This window comes from Penicillium brevicompactum, assembly GCF_028827555.1.
Source record: "Penicillium brevicompactum strain IBT 35665 chromosome Unknown utg000001l_segment0_segment0, whole genome shotgun sequence".
Lineage (NCBI taxonomy): Eukaryota > Fungi > Ascomycota > Eurotiomycetes > Eurotiales > Aspergillaceae > Penicillium > Penicillium brevicompactum.
Window position 1 is genome coordinate 4,085,588 of NW_026623203.1, and position 14,049 is coordinate 4,099,636.

At 48.3% G+C, this 14,049-nt stretch overlaps 7 protein-coding genes across 7 annotated transcripts; 5 read left to right on the forward strand and 2 right to left on the reverse strand.

The window, feature by feature from the left end:
- Positions 1-8: 8 nt before the first annotated feature.
- On the forward strand, positions 9-1,020 carry N7506_001345 (ribonuclease P subunit p30 family protein; the record flags this gene model as incomplete). Its single annotated transcript, XM_056950641.1, has 2 exons — positions 9-84; positions 158-1,020. 2 exons carry the CDS (start codon positions 9-11, stop codon positions 1,018-1,020), a joined length of 939 nt encoding a protein of 312 aa, XP_056816556.1.
- Positions 1,021-2,116: 1,096 nt separating this feature from the next.
- Positions 2,117-3,139, forward strand: N7506_001346 (uncharacterized protein; the record flags this gene model as incomplete). The annotated part of the gene is made up of 1 exon (XM_056950642.1): positions 2,117-3,139. One exon carries the CDS (start codon positions 2,117-2,119, stop codon positions 3,137-3,139), a length of 1,023 nt encoding a protein of 340 aa, XP_056816557.1.
- A 499-nt stretch (positions 3,140-3,638) lies between these two features.
- On the reverse strand, positions 3,639-4,414 carry N7506_001347 (ureidoglycolate hydrolase; the record flags this gene model as incomplete). Its single annotated transcript, XM_056950643.1, has 2 exons — positions 3,639-4,291; positions 4,339-4,414. 2 exons carry the CDS (start codon positions 4,412-4,414, stop codon positions 3,639-3,641), a joined length of 729 nt encoding a protein of 242 aa, XP_056816558.1.
- Positions 4,415-5,580: 1,166 nt separating this feature from the next.
- On the forward strand, positions 5,581-5,904 carry N7506_001348 (uncharacterized protein; the record flags this gene model as incomplete). Its single annotated transcript, XM_056950644.1, has 2 exons — positions 5,581-5,708; positions 5,802-5,904. 2 exons carry the CDS (start codon positions 5,581-5,583, stop codon positions 5,902-5,904), a joined length of 231 nt encoding a protein of 76 aa, XP_056816559.1.
- A 933-nt stretch (positions 5,905-6,837) lies between these two features.
- On the reverse strand, positions 6,838-7,941 carry N7506_001349 (uncharacterized protein; the record flags this gene model as incomplete). Its single annotated transcript, XM_056950645.1, has 2 exons — positions 6,838-7,295; positions 7,350-7,941. 2 exons carry the CDS (start codon positions 7,939-7,941, stop codon positions 6,838-6,840), a joined length of 1,050 nt encoding a protein of 349 aa, XP_056816560.1.
- A 2,116-nt stretch (positions 7,942-10,057) lies between these two features.
- On the forward strand, positions 10,058-11,136 carry N7506_001350 (uncharacterized protein; the record flags this gene model as incomplete). Its single annotated transcript, XM_056950646.1, has 2 exons — positions 10,058-10,706; positions 10,760-11,136. 2 exons carry the CDS (start codon positions 10,058-10,060, stop codon positions 11,134-11,136), a joined length of 1,026 nt encoding a protein of 341 aa, XP_056816561.1.
- A 954-nt stretch (positions 11,137-12,090) lies between these two features.
- N7506_001351 (uncharacterized protein) lies at positions 12,091-12,768 on the forward strand (the record flags this gene model as incomplete). Its single annotated transcript, XM_056950647.1, has 1 exon — positions 12,091-12,768. One exon carries the CDS (start codon positions 12,091-12,093, stop codon positions 12,766-12,768), a length of 678 nt encoding a protein of 225 aa, XP_056816562.1.
- Positions 12,769-14,049: the final 1,281 nt, after the last annotated feature.

Below are 14,049 nucleotides of genomic sequence, written 5' to 3' on the forward strand. Positions count from 1 at the left end.
AGTACACTATGTTCTTCGACCTGAATGTCCCTTACAGCCCCGATGACCCGGAGGTGCCCCACACACTGAACTTCCTTGCTGAAAGTAAGTCATTCCTTCCGGTCCACGGCACAAGATGCGCGTTCACGCACATGACAAGCTAACCTGACTCGTCCAGTCGGTTACACCACCGTTGCGCTTTCTCAAACAGTGAATGGCAAGCTTCCGGCGACCCTGAACCCGCCTCCACTTCCGACAAATGCGCCGAAATCCCTCCAACTGCTGACCCGGCTGAACCTGACCCTGGCCGATCCCGCGCAGAACCAACGCTTAGCTGCCCTGAGTCAAGCTTATGATATTGTCGCTCTTCGTCCCACAAACGAGAAACTGCTTCTGAATGCGTGCACCAATTTGGAATGCGACGTGATCTCCGTTGATCTCTCGGTGCGACTCCCATACCATTTCAAATTCAAGATGCTGTCCGCGGCTATTGCACGTGGAGTTCGGATTGAGATTTGCTATGGGCCTGGAGTCACAGGGAGTGGTCTTGATGCGCGGAGAAACCTCATCGGGAATGCGACTTCCCTGATCCGCGCAACACGCGGCCGAGGCATCATCGTGTCCAGCGAAGCACGACGAGCGTTAGGCCTGCGAGCCCCATGGGACGTGATCAATCTTGCTTGTGTTTGGGGCCTATCACAAGAGCGCGGCAAGGAGGCAATCTGTGAAGAGGCGAGAAAGGTGACCGCATTGGCCAAGTTGAAGCGGACCAGTTGGCGAGGCATCGTGGACGTTGTCCACGGCGGCGAGAAGCCCAAACCTGCGGAACCGACCCAGAAGGCAAAGGCTGCACCAAAAGTCTCGGCGCCGAGACCAGAGAAGCCCGCTCAAGACGATAATGCGGCAGACAACCTTAAGAGAAAAGCTTCCATCAGCTCTGAGCCCGTTGCCGAGGACCCCGACAAGCCTCTTTCAAAAAGGGAAATCAAAAGACGAGCCAAAAAGGCAAAGTTTGACGCCAAGGGGGAAATTGCTACTTGATTCAAGTCCACAGTGTTTTCGATCTCAATCAGGCACAGACTGTTGAACCGCCAGTACCTTCACGCGAACTTGTCACCTGGAAAATAACCATCCTATACATGGCAAAACCAAGACTTGCCTCCTTGGCAATCAGCAGATGAGCCGGATTCGCAAGAATGCTTAGCCAGTGTTCCGCCGGGCCTCTTCTACGCAAGTCTTAGAGCCTCAGATGCAAACCTCAATCAATGGATTGCACATCCACACAAAGTCCAGCTTTGGGCGATCCAAACCTGACGTTGATTGCGTTGCACCTTGAGCCATGCTCTATAATGGTTGAAGGCTCGGGGTTAAGATCTTCTTGACCCATCGCGGTCCAGCCCCAGAAGCTCTTTACATTAGAAACAGAGTATCTATAGCCCGGATGCCTGATGTGACTATCTTGCTTTCAATTCCATATCATACACCTTGAACCACAATCTTCCAGTACATCTTAATTCATTACAGTATCGGCCTACTCAATCGCGAGGCTAGACGCACACCGGGCCCAACGATCAATTGGCCAAGCACCCTAATCAAGACACATTTCTGACAGCAATCCTCACAAAACGCATGACCTGGAAACATGCGAAGCGATCTTTGCTTTCACCCCCACTGATACCTCAGCGTTTTAAGCTCTTAAGCTCCACTTTCCCTGCCGCTGAAGTTGCTCACTTCTGTCACTCAAGCTCTCACTTGACATTCGTCTCTCTCTCTCTCTCTCTCTCTCACTTGACAGCTCACTCGCCCGGAATTCATACCTTCATACCATCTATGCGAGTTCCACAGCTTGGTGCATGAATCACAGATCACTCAAGTTGCCCAAAAAGACATACAACAGCTTGCTTTATGTTCAGCTGTAATCGCCTCGACACCTTGCCTTGATCCTCGCTCACCTGCTTCTCTTCTACTCACTTACTTGGACATACTTCACCCACTTCGAGTCCTTCCCTTTACTCCAAACTCATACCTCCTTTCGATCTGAAGGTTGGGAGGCACCCACAGTCCTGTTCGTACCTTAATGATGATCATCCTTGCTTCTTTTGCTGACCTACTCCTTTCATCTCAGATCCATTGCACCATGAGTACCGTCAAGCGGGCCCATGAACAGGCGGACCCAAACAAAACAGCCCCCGCAAACAAAAGACTCAATCCAGGACCAGATGATGGGAGTACTGGTGCAAACAGGGTGTGCCAAATTGACCCAGATGGGGATCTCTTTCTGTACACCCCAGGACATCGTCTCTCGGCCGACGACGATCACGATGCAACTTTCCTCGTCTCATCTAAACATTTGACCCTCGCATCCGCATGGTTCAAGGCCTACCTATCAGATCGCTGGTACCGGGACCCGGTACCGGCAGATGAGGGTAGAGCTAAAATAGCAATCAAGGACTGTCGACCGGAAACCCTGCTCATTCTGTTAAGAATGATCCACGGATTCTCCCGAAAGGTCCCTCAGAAAGTATCGTTTGAGCAGTTGGTCGACATCTCCCTCGCTGCAGAGTTCTATCAATGCACAGAAGTCGTTGAACCGTACGTTCACACGTGGATGAGGGTAGACCAAGTCTGGAACCCGACGGACGAAGATCCAAACTTTGTCGCGAAATGTAACATTGTCGCTTGGATATTCAAAATTGAGCACGTCTTGAGTGTCGCCACGAAAGCCGCGACAGAAAGCAGCACCGATCCCTTTGAAGCACCAGACCTACCATTTCCTGCGTTCATCAAAGATGCAATCGACAACAACAGGACAGCTTGGTTGGGCATGGTTTTACGTGAAATTGAGACTCACGTGGCCCAATTGCTGTCAGCAAATTGTCTCCCAGATTGTGATGCGTATTACTTGGGGCGCGTTCTTCAGCATCTGGCAAGACACAACGTCTTCTTTCGACTGCCCCCCCAAACCTCTTTGCCATTTCTTGCCACTTCTGCTTCACTGTCAGGATTGAGTATCCAGAATATTCGCGATATGATCGAGTCCCTCAATTGCGATCCTTCTTACTCCCACAGCGGCATGTGCCTCAACAGACTGGCACCTTGGGGCCAGGACGTACCTGGTATTTCGCACTTGGACTGTGCAGAATTCAGGATTCCTCAGTGATTCCCACGGGGATGTAGCAGGTTACATTCCAAAATCGCGAGCGGAAATCGTGAGGCTTCATTCTCGTTTCTCCATAGAGCGACGTGATAACGGTAACAGAGCTGTTTAATATCTTGCCGCCCCATCCCAGAGAACATACAATCAGTCATTCTATGGCAGAGATTCAGTTAGGTGTGAAATTGAGAGATTGAGATATCTAAAGCTCCTCAACCTGGTACGCTCCATCCACGGATCTGGATGTTCAATGCATATGAAAATCCACTTTAGACAACCAGATCCTCGGGTCTTCCAATGCTTTAGTTGTTCATGGGATATGTCCGTAGTTGAGTGTCTTTGACTTTGACGATCTTCTACTGTATATGATATTTATGTACAATTTTCAGGGCCCTAGTCCAGCCATCACCTTAAAATCCTGGAAGAGTCCGAGAAAAGGGTTGCAAAACTAGCATCCGTCTCCCCAAACAGCGGAAATATTCCGTAAACGCTGCACGTTCACTATTCACAGCTTAGCCGTCCACAATCTAGGCTGATTCTCAACCCGACCAAGCTGACCCTTCCTCCCAAGATCAACCACAACACCCTCCCCAAACGCAGCCTCTTGACAATCCTCATCTCCCACCCCATTCACAAATTGCACAACCACAAAGTCCACCCGCCGCTTACCCAAAACAACCATAGGCGCATGCCAAGTGCCCACCCCATACGTCACGGCCTGACCGCCGCGCGCAACAAACGCCTTGATATTCTTTAAATCGGGCGGGTCCTGGATAGTCACCGTCTCCCCTTGTTCATTTTTCGCCGTGATAGTTTGTCCCTTCAACGTAGGCGCCACAACAACCAAAAACAGCGGTTCATCCTCTCCATCCCCGACTTTAGAATGCGCCGACAAATCAACCGGGATGAATGTCTGATTGGTGAACGGGTGGCGCTCCAAGATGCGCACATCAAACGCCTCTTTCTCCGAAGGACCGGAGCCGATACTCCGTAATTTGCGCGGGAAACAGCAGAACATAGTCATGCGAGCCTCGGAGGGCTTCCCGCTTGGACTGCCATTGTACCGGTCGAGAAGCGGGGAGATAGGACTGTACTTCAAAGCGGAGTTTTGATTCGCTAGGACCGGGGTGGGATTGTGTGGTGGGAGGGAGGAGGGCTCTGTGGCGACACTCAGTTCTCGTGGTAGGGGGAGACCACTGCAGTACCGAATTGGGCGAAGTTGACCGGTGTGAGCGGCTCTGGGGTGAGCGTTATTGTGGGGTTGGCGATGATCGGCGCCATGATTGGGTTTTGGGTATCGAGGTGTGTGTTGTTATCTCGCCACTGTGTCCCAAGTTATCGTCTTACAGGGAGAAAATCAGGAAAGAAGGAGAGAAGCAGAAAGCGTGTGTGGAGGTCTTAAGAAGCGTATGCGGAGATGTCGGCGGCCTCCGGTGATGGTTCGCCGATAAGATAAGCGGCCGGGGCCGAAGTATACCGTTTTTCTTTTTTCTTTTCTTCTGTTGACTCGCTTTGTAGGTCCATTCTTCATATATTATTGCTTCATGGACTGGATTGAGATCTCCAGTCCCATGGTAAATTCTACGGGCCCGGAAAAAGTAAGCTCCCCAAGCGCAATGCGCCAGTTCCGAGACGATTGAATTAAGATTGGTTGCACCCGCCCTGATTGGAACCAAGATATCTCCGAGAACCGGGCCTTGGGGTTTGAGAAACGGTGTTGTGATCGATGCCCAACGGAGCCGTGAAGATGGAGACCATGCAAGCTGTCAAAGTGCGGAGAACCACGTCCGATTCGCCATATTTCTCCCAATTGGTTGGATTTCAATGCTGCAATGTGCGGTCTAGGAGAACACATCGGAGTATGTATCCAGCGCGGTCAGCACGGGTAGATCTCATCCTTGAATCTGAAACCGTAATATAAAAAGACAGCGAGGTGTGCTGGTTCGCACGCTAGTCGCTAGGCAACTGCTGATCGGAATTACTATGTTGCATGTTTGTTTGCGAAATGAGGCTCTATAAACCACAAGATAATGTCTTGGGCAGGTATTGACATGCACATGCTTCGTAGGTCGGTGCTGGATAGTGCTGGACCTATGATATGCCACCTTATTCCACATGAATGACACGCATAGAGTACTGGGATCTCCGTTCATTGGCCAATGGGTTTAGTTGGACCCAGTGTGCTGGGTATACTACCTGATCTTGGGAAGATGTTCGAGCGAAACCTTGAAATGTACGATCTCAAATGACTCCAAGACTCTGATGGCAGGCCGATGCCGTGCTTGAAAATTACAGTTTAATCTAGCAGCCCTAGAGTGTTGCAACGTGTGGGCTTTTGCAGGTCTCTATTTATACTTCCAGGTTTTTCCAATTAATGAAACCGTGCTGGCACATAATTCTTGACTCGCCTTGTATTATCTCTTCATACATTCCAAGGCTCTATCGCAATGAGCTCCCCACAGGCCCATTCTTCCCAACCAACTATGAATAGCACCACTGCGACCAATGGTGCCGCCCCAGCTAGCTCCAGTCAGAGCTATATGGGGTCGGGGTCGGGGTCCAGCTCAGCCCAGAGGTATGTGATATAATTTACTTTATGAGCTGAATTTTCTTTTACAACCACCAAGCATCCCAAGGAAGCACATAATACTAACAAGGATACCCCTAGTAGCTCGTCGTTCGAAGCTTTCCAGCGAAACGTGGTCGGCATCGGCGGCTGGGTGCCACCCACCCTGAACAATTCGTCCCAGCTTGATCTCCAAAAACCGTGAAACCCTCAATGATTTTGGCATTGACGTCTGGATGACGGTGCTTGATAAGTGTGAGGGGGCGACATGCAGGACATGGTGAGTTGGTTCGCCCATTGCAAGGGATTTGCAAATTAACCAAGTCACTCTAGTCCGAACATAGCCGAGATGAACCACATTTAATACGACAGTGACGTTTGACAACGGAACTTGTATATTCGGGATATTATTTCCTTCGAGAAGAAATGCTCAATACCATGTGATAGAACTGCGGGGATGTCTTGCAGGAAAATTGGCAAATGGCGTATAGCAACGTTTCCTGCAGTTCCAAATGGCATTTGATCTTTTTAGCCGACATCGTCATGCACTTTCCCCTCTTTTGTTCTGCGTTTGGTACGTGCCGATCTTCGTATAGCCATTTGCGCTTGGCTTTTCTGTGAAAGTAATATCGGGTTGCATTCATGGATGTAGCTGTGGTCAGACTGGGAAGACAAATTGAACTAAGCTTGTAGCTAAGGTGGCAGAAGCCAAGAACTACGGGTCGGTTGGACAATTTGATAGGGCTGAATTTCCAAATCAATATCTTGTAACGGGGTGGACCTCGGCAACTTCGGCAAACACATATTAACATGACTCAGAGATTGATACATCGCTAGATGATCTGCAACTCATATTCTGTGGATTATAAACTATTTACTAACTCTTTCCTCTCCTGACCACGAAGACAAATGTGTATTGGTAAATTCCACCTCAGAAACACAGATTGTAATGAATTGGCAGGCTAATCCAAAGAAGGAATCTGTGGTGGCTTGACTAGATGATTGAATTTTCGACGTCGTGACACGCAGAGCTCCCAGGATGTTTTGCAGGAATGAACTGACCACGAGTCAAGATTGAAAAAGAAAATGTTGCAAATATGAAGAACGCCATATGTGAAAGTGCGATCCCACTGGGAAATCACTTCAAGCCCCTGGGCAGGAATTTTGGAATCTTGAGACCGGCCAGCCAGCCGTACAAACTTTGTGAATACTTGGGCTTTGACTTGTCTTTCGGCCAGAAAGTATCAGACTTGTTGCAGCACGCCACCTGCGAGGGCTTAACTTCCTTCTCAGAAACTCCCAGGCGTGGACATATCTTCGTTGGATAAAAATCTATTACCACCCCGGCGATAGTGTAGAGATTGATGTGGGCGATAGAGGTGGAGGGGTCGGAATCTGAACTTAGAGCCGGTCGTTTTTCAGGTACTTGAAGGTAAATACTTTTGTCCAACAATGTCTTGTAGAGTAAACCAAAGCACATGGCATCACACGCAGGGTCGCAATGGGCTGTCTTTCCCTTCATCAGACGCCAAGCCTGGGCCTCGATTATGCGCATCTTGTGTCTGAGGTAGGCTGTTCTAGTCTCATCGATGAAATCTGTGAGAACAAAATTAGCTTCCCACTTCTGGCAGATCTTCATCCCTCACTGACCTTTGATGGCCGCTGCGATGGGCAGATCTTCTGTATCAAAATCACTCTTCGCGCCTCCGATAGCGTCCCTGATCAAGTTGTTGAGTATGTCGGTGGCCTGGAATACCGAGGTAATCGTGATAGATCCGGCAAGTTTTGCTTCCAATCCATAACCCGCTGGAGGATTCCCAAAATAGCGCCCTTCATGAAATGGCCAAAGGCCGTCCATCCACATTTTGGCAAATGGCCCCATCACCTCATGGCAGTGAAGATAGTCAGTGACCACAGCGACCTCGAGTAGCTGCTCCCATGTCAATTTCTTGGGGAGTTGGCGGAACTTCAAATGGGCCACATTTAAGAAAATTTTGAGGGCAAAAGGGTGGGTGTCCTTCAGTTTGATCTCAACTTTCCCATTCGCAGCAAGCGATCTTCCTTCGTCCCAGCGGCTGGAAAGCATTGCGTTGAAAAAACAAGATGCTGTTTTGAGATGTTTTGAAGAAACAAGAAAGGAAGAAGTGGATTCATCATCAGGAGTTGATAAAGCACTTGGCACAGATAGGAGGACGTCCCCTTCGGGGTCAATGACGGTTCCCGTGGACCAGTCTATATCCATTTTCGATGGTGGATCAGAAGATGATCGGCTGATGATTGAAGTTGTGGGTGAGGACTTGCGGCGCAATCAGGTGTTTGAAAAGTCGAAAGTGAAGGGAGAATCTGTGGCTGCCTCGAGAAAGCAGGGAGTGAAAAAGGCGAGAGACGAAAAGAGAAAGAACCCCAGGAGCAACGGGAAGTGAGGCATCAAGATGGTGAGGTTGCGCGAGGCTCTCACCGGAACACGATGACCTTTGTTCTTCTCTCTTCCTTTTGTGCAAGTTTGTTGCTTGTGCAAGTGTCTTCTCCTAGGGTTCGTGGCTGATTTGTGGGAGTAGGAAGTTGATGAAGGGACTTTGGAAAAGGAGATATTTGATAATGGCAAAAACCAAAAGAGGGCGCACACACAGTCTCGGAGTCCAAGAACGGATGTCAATCAAGTTTGAATGATGTTCATCCAAATGTAGTTTCTATTCCTAGATGATGCCCAATTCGGGCCATTTAGTTGGCCGTGGATAGATTTCAATATTATTGTGTTTGACAACGAAACAATAACCTTGAACAATAACCATTGTGTAAAATGGGGGAGGCTGTTATACAATGTTTCCCTTCCCCAAAGTTCTTGTTCTTTTCATGGCCCATACAATAAGAGATAGCCCTAATTCCAATTTTGGCTTCACAGCAACCTTGAGGGGTGAGTTCCTTCGTTCAATATCGTGAAGTCAACAATTTTGGAAACAAACGAGATGCTTTATTACACAGAGGCTAAAAGAAGCAAACTTTGCCAAAGTACCTTCATAACTTCTAAGATTTAGCTTTGTTCATCATATCCTCATCAAGTCCCCCTCAGCTACTGGCAACTGTCCCACAGCGCTAAATCTAGAGATATCTGATTGACGGAAATTCAGACTATCTAGCCTGACCACCGGAAAAAGCTGTATCAAATTGAGCCATAGAGCAGGCGAGAGTCCTTCATCATATGTGTGATAAGAATCTAAATCCCCAAACAAGAAGAAGTTTCCAAATATCTGCACTTCAGCATTGTTATAGCAACCTTGGAAGGACAAGAAGGGAACACTGTATACCCAATACGATGACTCGACTTGTCACTCATGTCAAGCGGGCTCCAAGTTTATCTCAACATTATCCCGAGGTTTTTGGCTACATCTCTGTGCTAACTAGCCTTATATGTCAAAGGAGCCAGGTATGTCAATGGTAGCTAGTTTTCTGGATATCACCAATCCCTAATTCTCTGTTCAAGGCTTAGCCAAGACTTCCTTTACTCGGTTGAGGAAAAAAGACAGCCAAGTTATACATACTCTCTCGAGAGCTAAGGGAAAAAGACAGCCAAGTTATACATACTCTCTCGAGAGTTAAAAACACAAAAACATACAACAGTGAGGATTCGCTGGTGGTCACCCACCCAACTACTAACTCACCGGCGTGTGGCTTAAGTACGGCTGAGCGGACGGGAAGCCCTGTTCTCCACACCCTGTGGTCGTATGTACTCGGACTCGGAGCTGATAAAATTATATCGTCTTCAAATTGATTCCGAGTTTGGGCTGGGGGAGCTTTGCCGGACTGCTCATCCAAGCATAATCCGTACCTTATCATAATTACTTGACGATTAGTTAAAAAGACAGTTGAAAAGACAGTTGAAAAGAGGTCCCGAAGTTGATGATAGCTCTTTCGTTACCAATTGAAATGTGAGATTCAGCCAATACATAATTCCTCCTGTTTATGAACAACTGACAAACACCAACCAGGCCCGAGGCAGACATCGAACGCTTTTATGATCCGTCGTATAAGGCGGCGTATAGAGCGGTAGGAGCTCGGTCCCAAATAGGCAATGGATCCATGGTTTATGAAATCCTGGGTCATCGCCGCTAGAGACCTACACACAGTTTTAAGGAGCTACTCAACGAAGACTCCAAGAGTCTCTCCAGTATACAGTGTGCCATATACATAAACATTATTGGGAGTGTTGGAAATCGCAATCGGGAGAGTACTCGGTAGACTGGACTCCCCACCCTTTCCAATCCCCATCTTGCAACCTTGGAATACGGTAAGAAGTATCTCTATTGACTTGATGTTGAGAGCTGACCTGATTTATTTTAGCCAACACTTCCTAAGTTATCATGACTGGAAAACAGGAAATTTACGAGGTACCTGGTCCCTCAACTCTGCAGGCCATACCGGTCGAGCCAGCTGCTCCCGAACTCGACCCGAAGCAGGCAGATCAGATCGCTCCTGATGGGGACATCATCTTGTACACCCCAGGCGAGAAGCCCTCATCCTCTGGACCTCCTCAACTTGTGCAGACTGTTAGCTTTTTGGTGTCATCAGCCCATCTTAAACTATCGTCCAAATACTTCAACACTCTACTCTCTGATCGATGGTCTGGCGCACGAGACCCAACAGCCGGGGGCTTAATCACAATTGCAGTCGACGATTGCAAGCCTCACACCTTGCTACTGATACTCAACATCATTCATGGGCACACACGGAAAATCCCAAGGCAGGTTTCTTTAGACCAACTGACCGAGTTCACCGCAGCGGTTGACTTCTTTCAGTGCGTGGAAGTGGTCGAGCTTGTCGCGCAGATGTGGATAGAAACCCTCAAACCACAAGTGCCAGCACAGTGGAGTGCTATGATTCCCACGTGGATCATGATATCCTCGGTATTCAATAATAGGGAGATTCTGTCTCGGGTTTCAAAAATCGCTATGGAGGAAGGAACAGGTCCCTTGCAGACCAACGGGCTGCCTATCTCCGGGTTCATCAAACGTACGTCCACATGATTGACAGCTCCGTGACCTCCAGCTAATGTCTTGATCTAGAGGGGATTGACCAGAACAGAGAGGCGTACCTCCAGAAAGTTCTCGGTGCTGTACAGAACCATATCGGCACACTCCTTGTGACAAAACCTAGTTGTCAAGGTTCATGCAACGCAGCGTATTTGGGGGCTCTGCTGATTAAAATGACCGATCTCAACATAATATACTTGCCAACTTCTGGGATGAGATCCCCCACGGATACTTCCACTATACCGCTCGGGGGGCTGAGCCCCTCAATCGTTCGCTCTATGGTCACAGAGGGCAAGCTTGACGTACATCATTGCGGGTATAGCTGCTCAAACAGGATGTATCCCTGGGGACACAATTCCCGGAATCTTGCTATGCAGAAGTGTGATGAACTGCGGATTCCTAAGATCTAACAATGTCATCCACGCTGGACTTTGGATGCTTCTTATAATTTGTTTCGCATCCTCATTTCAATATACTTTAGTGCTGGGGATTCCAGAGCTTTTGTCAGAAGCGTCGATCAGAACATGATTTTGGAGATGATAGGAATGAAGGATTGAGTAGATGCAGCTGGAGTGCTTGATACCTAAAAAAATCACTTTGGACCTTGATTGATAGGTTGGGAAGTGAGAAATCATTTAGGACGAGTGAAATTAATATGAGACCTCTCACTCTCACTCTCACTCTCGCTTCACTTTCACTTCACTTTCACTCTCTGTCTCTGTCTCACTATCACTGTCTGTTCTCTTTTTCTCTTTTCTTCAGCCGAGACTTTCCATGGCGAAAGATATGATTGGCATCAAATTGCTAGCTACTCAAAAGGTAATGTTCTATAATAGAGCCATCTCTGGCTTATCCCAAGCTAATTACCAACTCGCGAGGTCACTTTCAACTCAACTTGTACTCAGATCAAGCTGACTCCAGCGTTATCTCAGTGCTATCTTTGGTTAGATAGAGCTCTATGCCAGCCTTCTATATATACTAGCAAAGACAGACGTGTTGACAGCAGCCAGTATTCCTAATGTATCAAATACTAAAAGCTGATTTGTCCATCAGAGTCAGCTCACTGACAATAGAAAAGCCTCTTCAAGATAGGCTGTGCAATGTATCAGTTCTATGTATCGAGATAGAAGAAGCTCATCGAACTCGGAGAGCGGCCTTCAATCTGACTTGCAACGTGAGTCTCCAAACGTTGACTGTGAATTGATCTCGACTTTCTTCTTCCTCTCTCTCTTCCTCTCTCTCCCCACCCTCTCTTCCTTTTGTTCAACTTTATGGTTGTCGCCATTTTCTCAAAAGTAGGAAAGAAATACTTCTATTTAGTTGACGTTTTGAGCTGACCCGCTTCATTGAAACCAGACTTCGTTATGTCGGGAAACAAGCGACCCTTCGAAGGACTTGATCCTGTAAGTCCGCAAGACACCTTTGCCGATAAAAAGGCAAAGACCGAGCCAAACCCACCTAGGTTTCACCCGAATAACGCCTACCAAATCGCCCTCGAAGGCGATTTGATTCTGTACACCCCTGGAGAGAGCCTCCGGGGTCCTGTGGCATATGCAGGAGACGCGAGCTTTCTAGTCTCGTCAACACACATGAAATTAGCCTCGCCATATTTCAAAGCTCGACTATCTACTCGCTGGCTTAGCGAGCAAGCCCCAGCAGCCGGCAGCTGGATGGAGGTCGGAGTTCATAATTGCAGCCCCGATACTCTGATGTTAATACTCAGAGTTATTCACGGGAAAACCCAAGAAATCCCTAGAGAGATCTCTCTGGGCGAATTGGCCAAGTTCGCTATAGCAGTTGACTACTTCCAGTGCGTGGAAGCAGTCGAACTTGCGGCCCACATGTGGCTTCGGATGCTCAAGCTCCATGTACCGTCGTACTGGACCCCGGATATCCCAACATGGATAATGGTCTCTTGGATCTTTCGAGAGCAAGACGCCCTCGCCCAGGCCCTGAGAGTCGCCACAGAGAAAGGCCCAGGTCCATTCCCTATCGACGGGTTGCCGATTCCTGAGGTCATCAAAGGTGTGTTTATACGATGAAAGGTTTAGTAAACACCGTTAATGATATTCCTCTCAATCTAGCCGGAATCGACCAAAGCCGAGAGGCATATCTCCAGGAGGTTCTCTGCGCCGTGGACAATCACGTCTCCAACCTTCTTTCCCAGCATGTTTGCTCTCGCCGCTCGTGCGATGGAGCTTATGTTGGGGCGTTGATGATAGAGCTGGCGGGTCTAGATATCGTCTTTCAACCGGGGTCTACAAATGGAAGACCACCAGTCACTTCAACAACAATCTCGCTGGATGGGCTTAGTCCGGCGGTGCTTCGATCTTTGATTGTTAATGCCAGGATCGAACCTCAATCTTCGTGCATTGGAGATCGGAACTCCAGATGCCCGCACCAGCAGAATCCTTGGGGCCCCAATACCAGGGAGCTTGCCATGAAGAAATGTGCCGAGGTACAGATCCCTTTCTTCTAAGAGGGTCATCTGTGTTCCTCCTTCGACGCTCTTTTTTTGGATATTCAGCAATCAAATTCGAATTCAATCAACGACTCTACACAGAATGACATATTCACAGTGAGGTCTGATCCTAGCCCTGAGAGGGCGCAGTTCGGGTTCCACACTTTGATCCTCAATCAGGAACGATACGCCCTTCTAGCCCGACACAACGATATCTCGCAGCATATCGAAGACCAAATGCAGACGGAGTTCGGATATGAGACTTTCAACTTCAAGGAGATGAGGGATTAATGGTAGGCAAAATTCATTCCTTCAGGCCCTTCGTTTGTGACCACCAACAACTAACACCCCCGCTAGAGTGCTAATGTGGTGGCTAGCAAAAGCGCCTGGTCAATGGGACTCGTACTGGCACCACCGGAATTTGTGCCACGGAATAGGCTCTGGGCAAGACAGCTCGAAACCCATGAAGGAAAGACCGATATGTGAAGGAACCAGCAATTCGTTGCCAACGTCTACCCCAAGGAGTCCAAGTCCACGAGCTGTGATGTCATGATACAACCTTCGATGTGGGCCAAGGAGAGAGAAGGAAGTGGAATGGGCCACTCTACGGAGTAGCAGGAGCGCGATTGGGTCCCGCTAGCCAAGATGAGAGTGTAAATAGTTCACCCTTCTTTCCATCCAATCAACCCTCTGGCGAAAAATCCACTTGTTCTTGTATTCCACTAGCTTTTGATAGTGGTCTTTAACTTCCCTACAACCACAACAGCTACTTTCGACCGCAGAATGTGAAATCGTTTGAATCTAACGTGTATACAGCGTTGATTAAAAACCTATTTATTACAGTGCACAGTGTACAAGAACC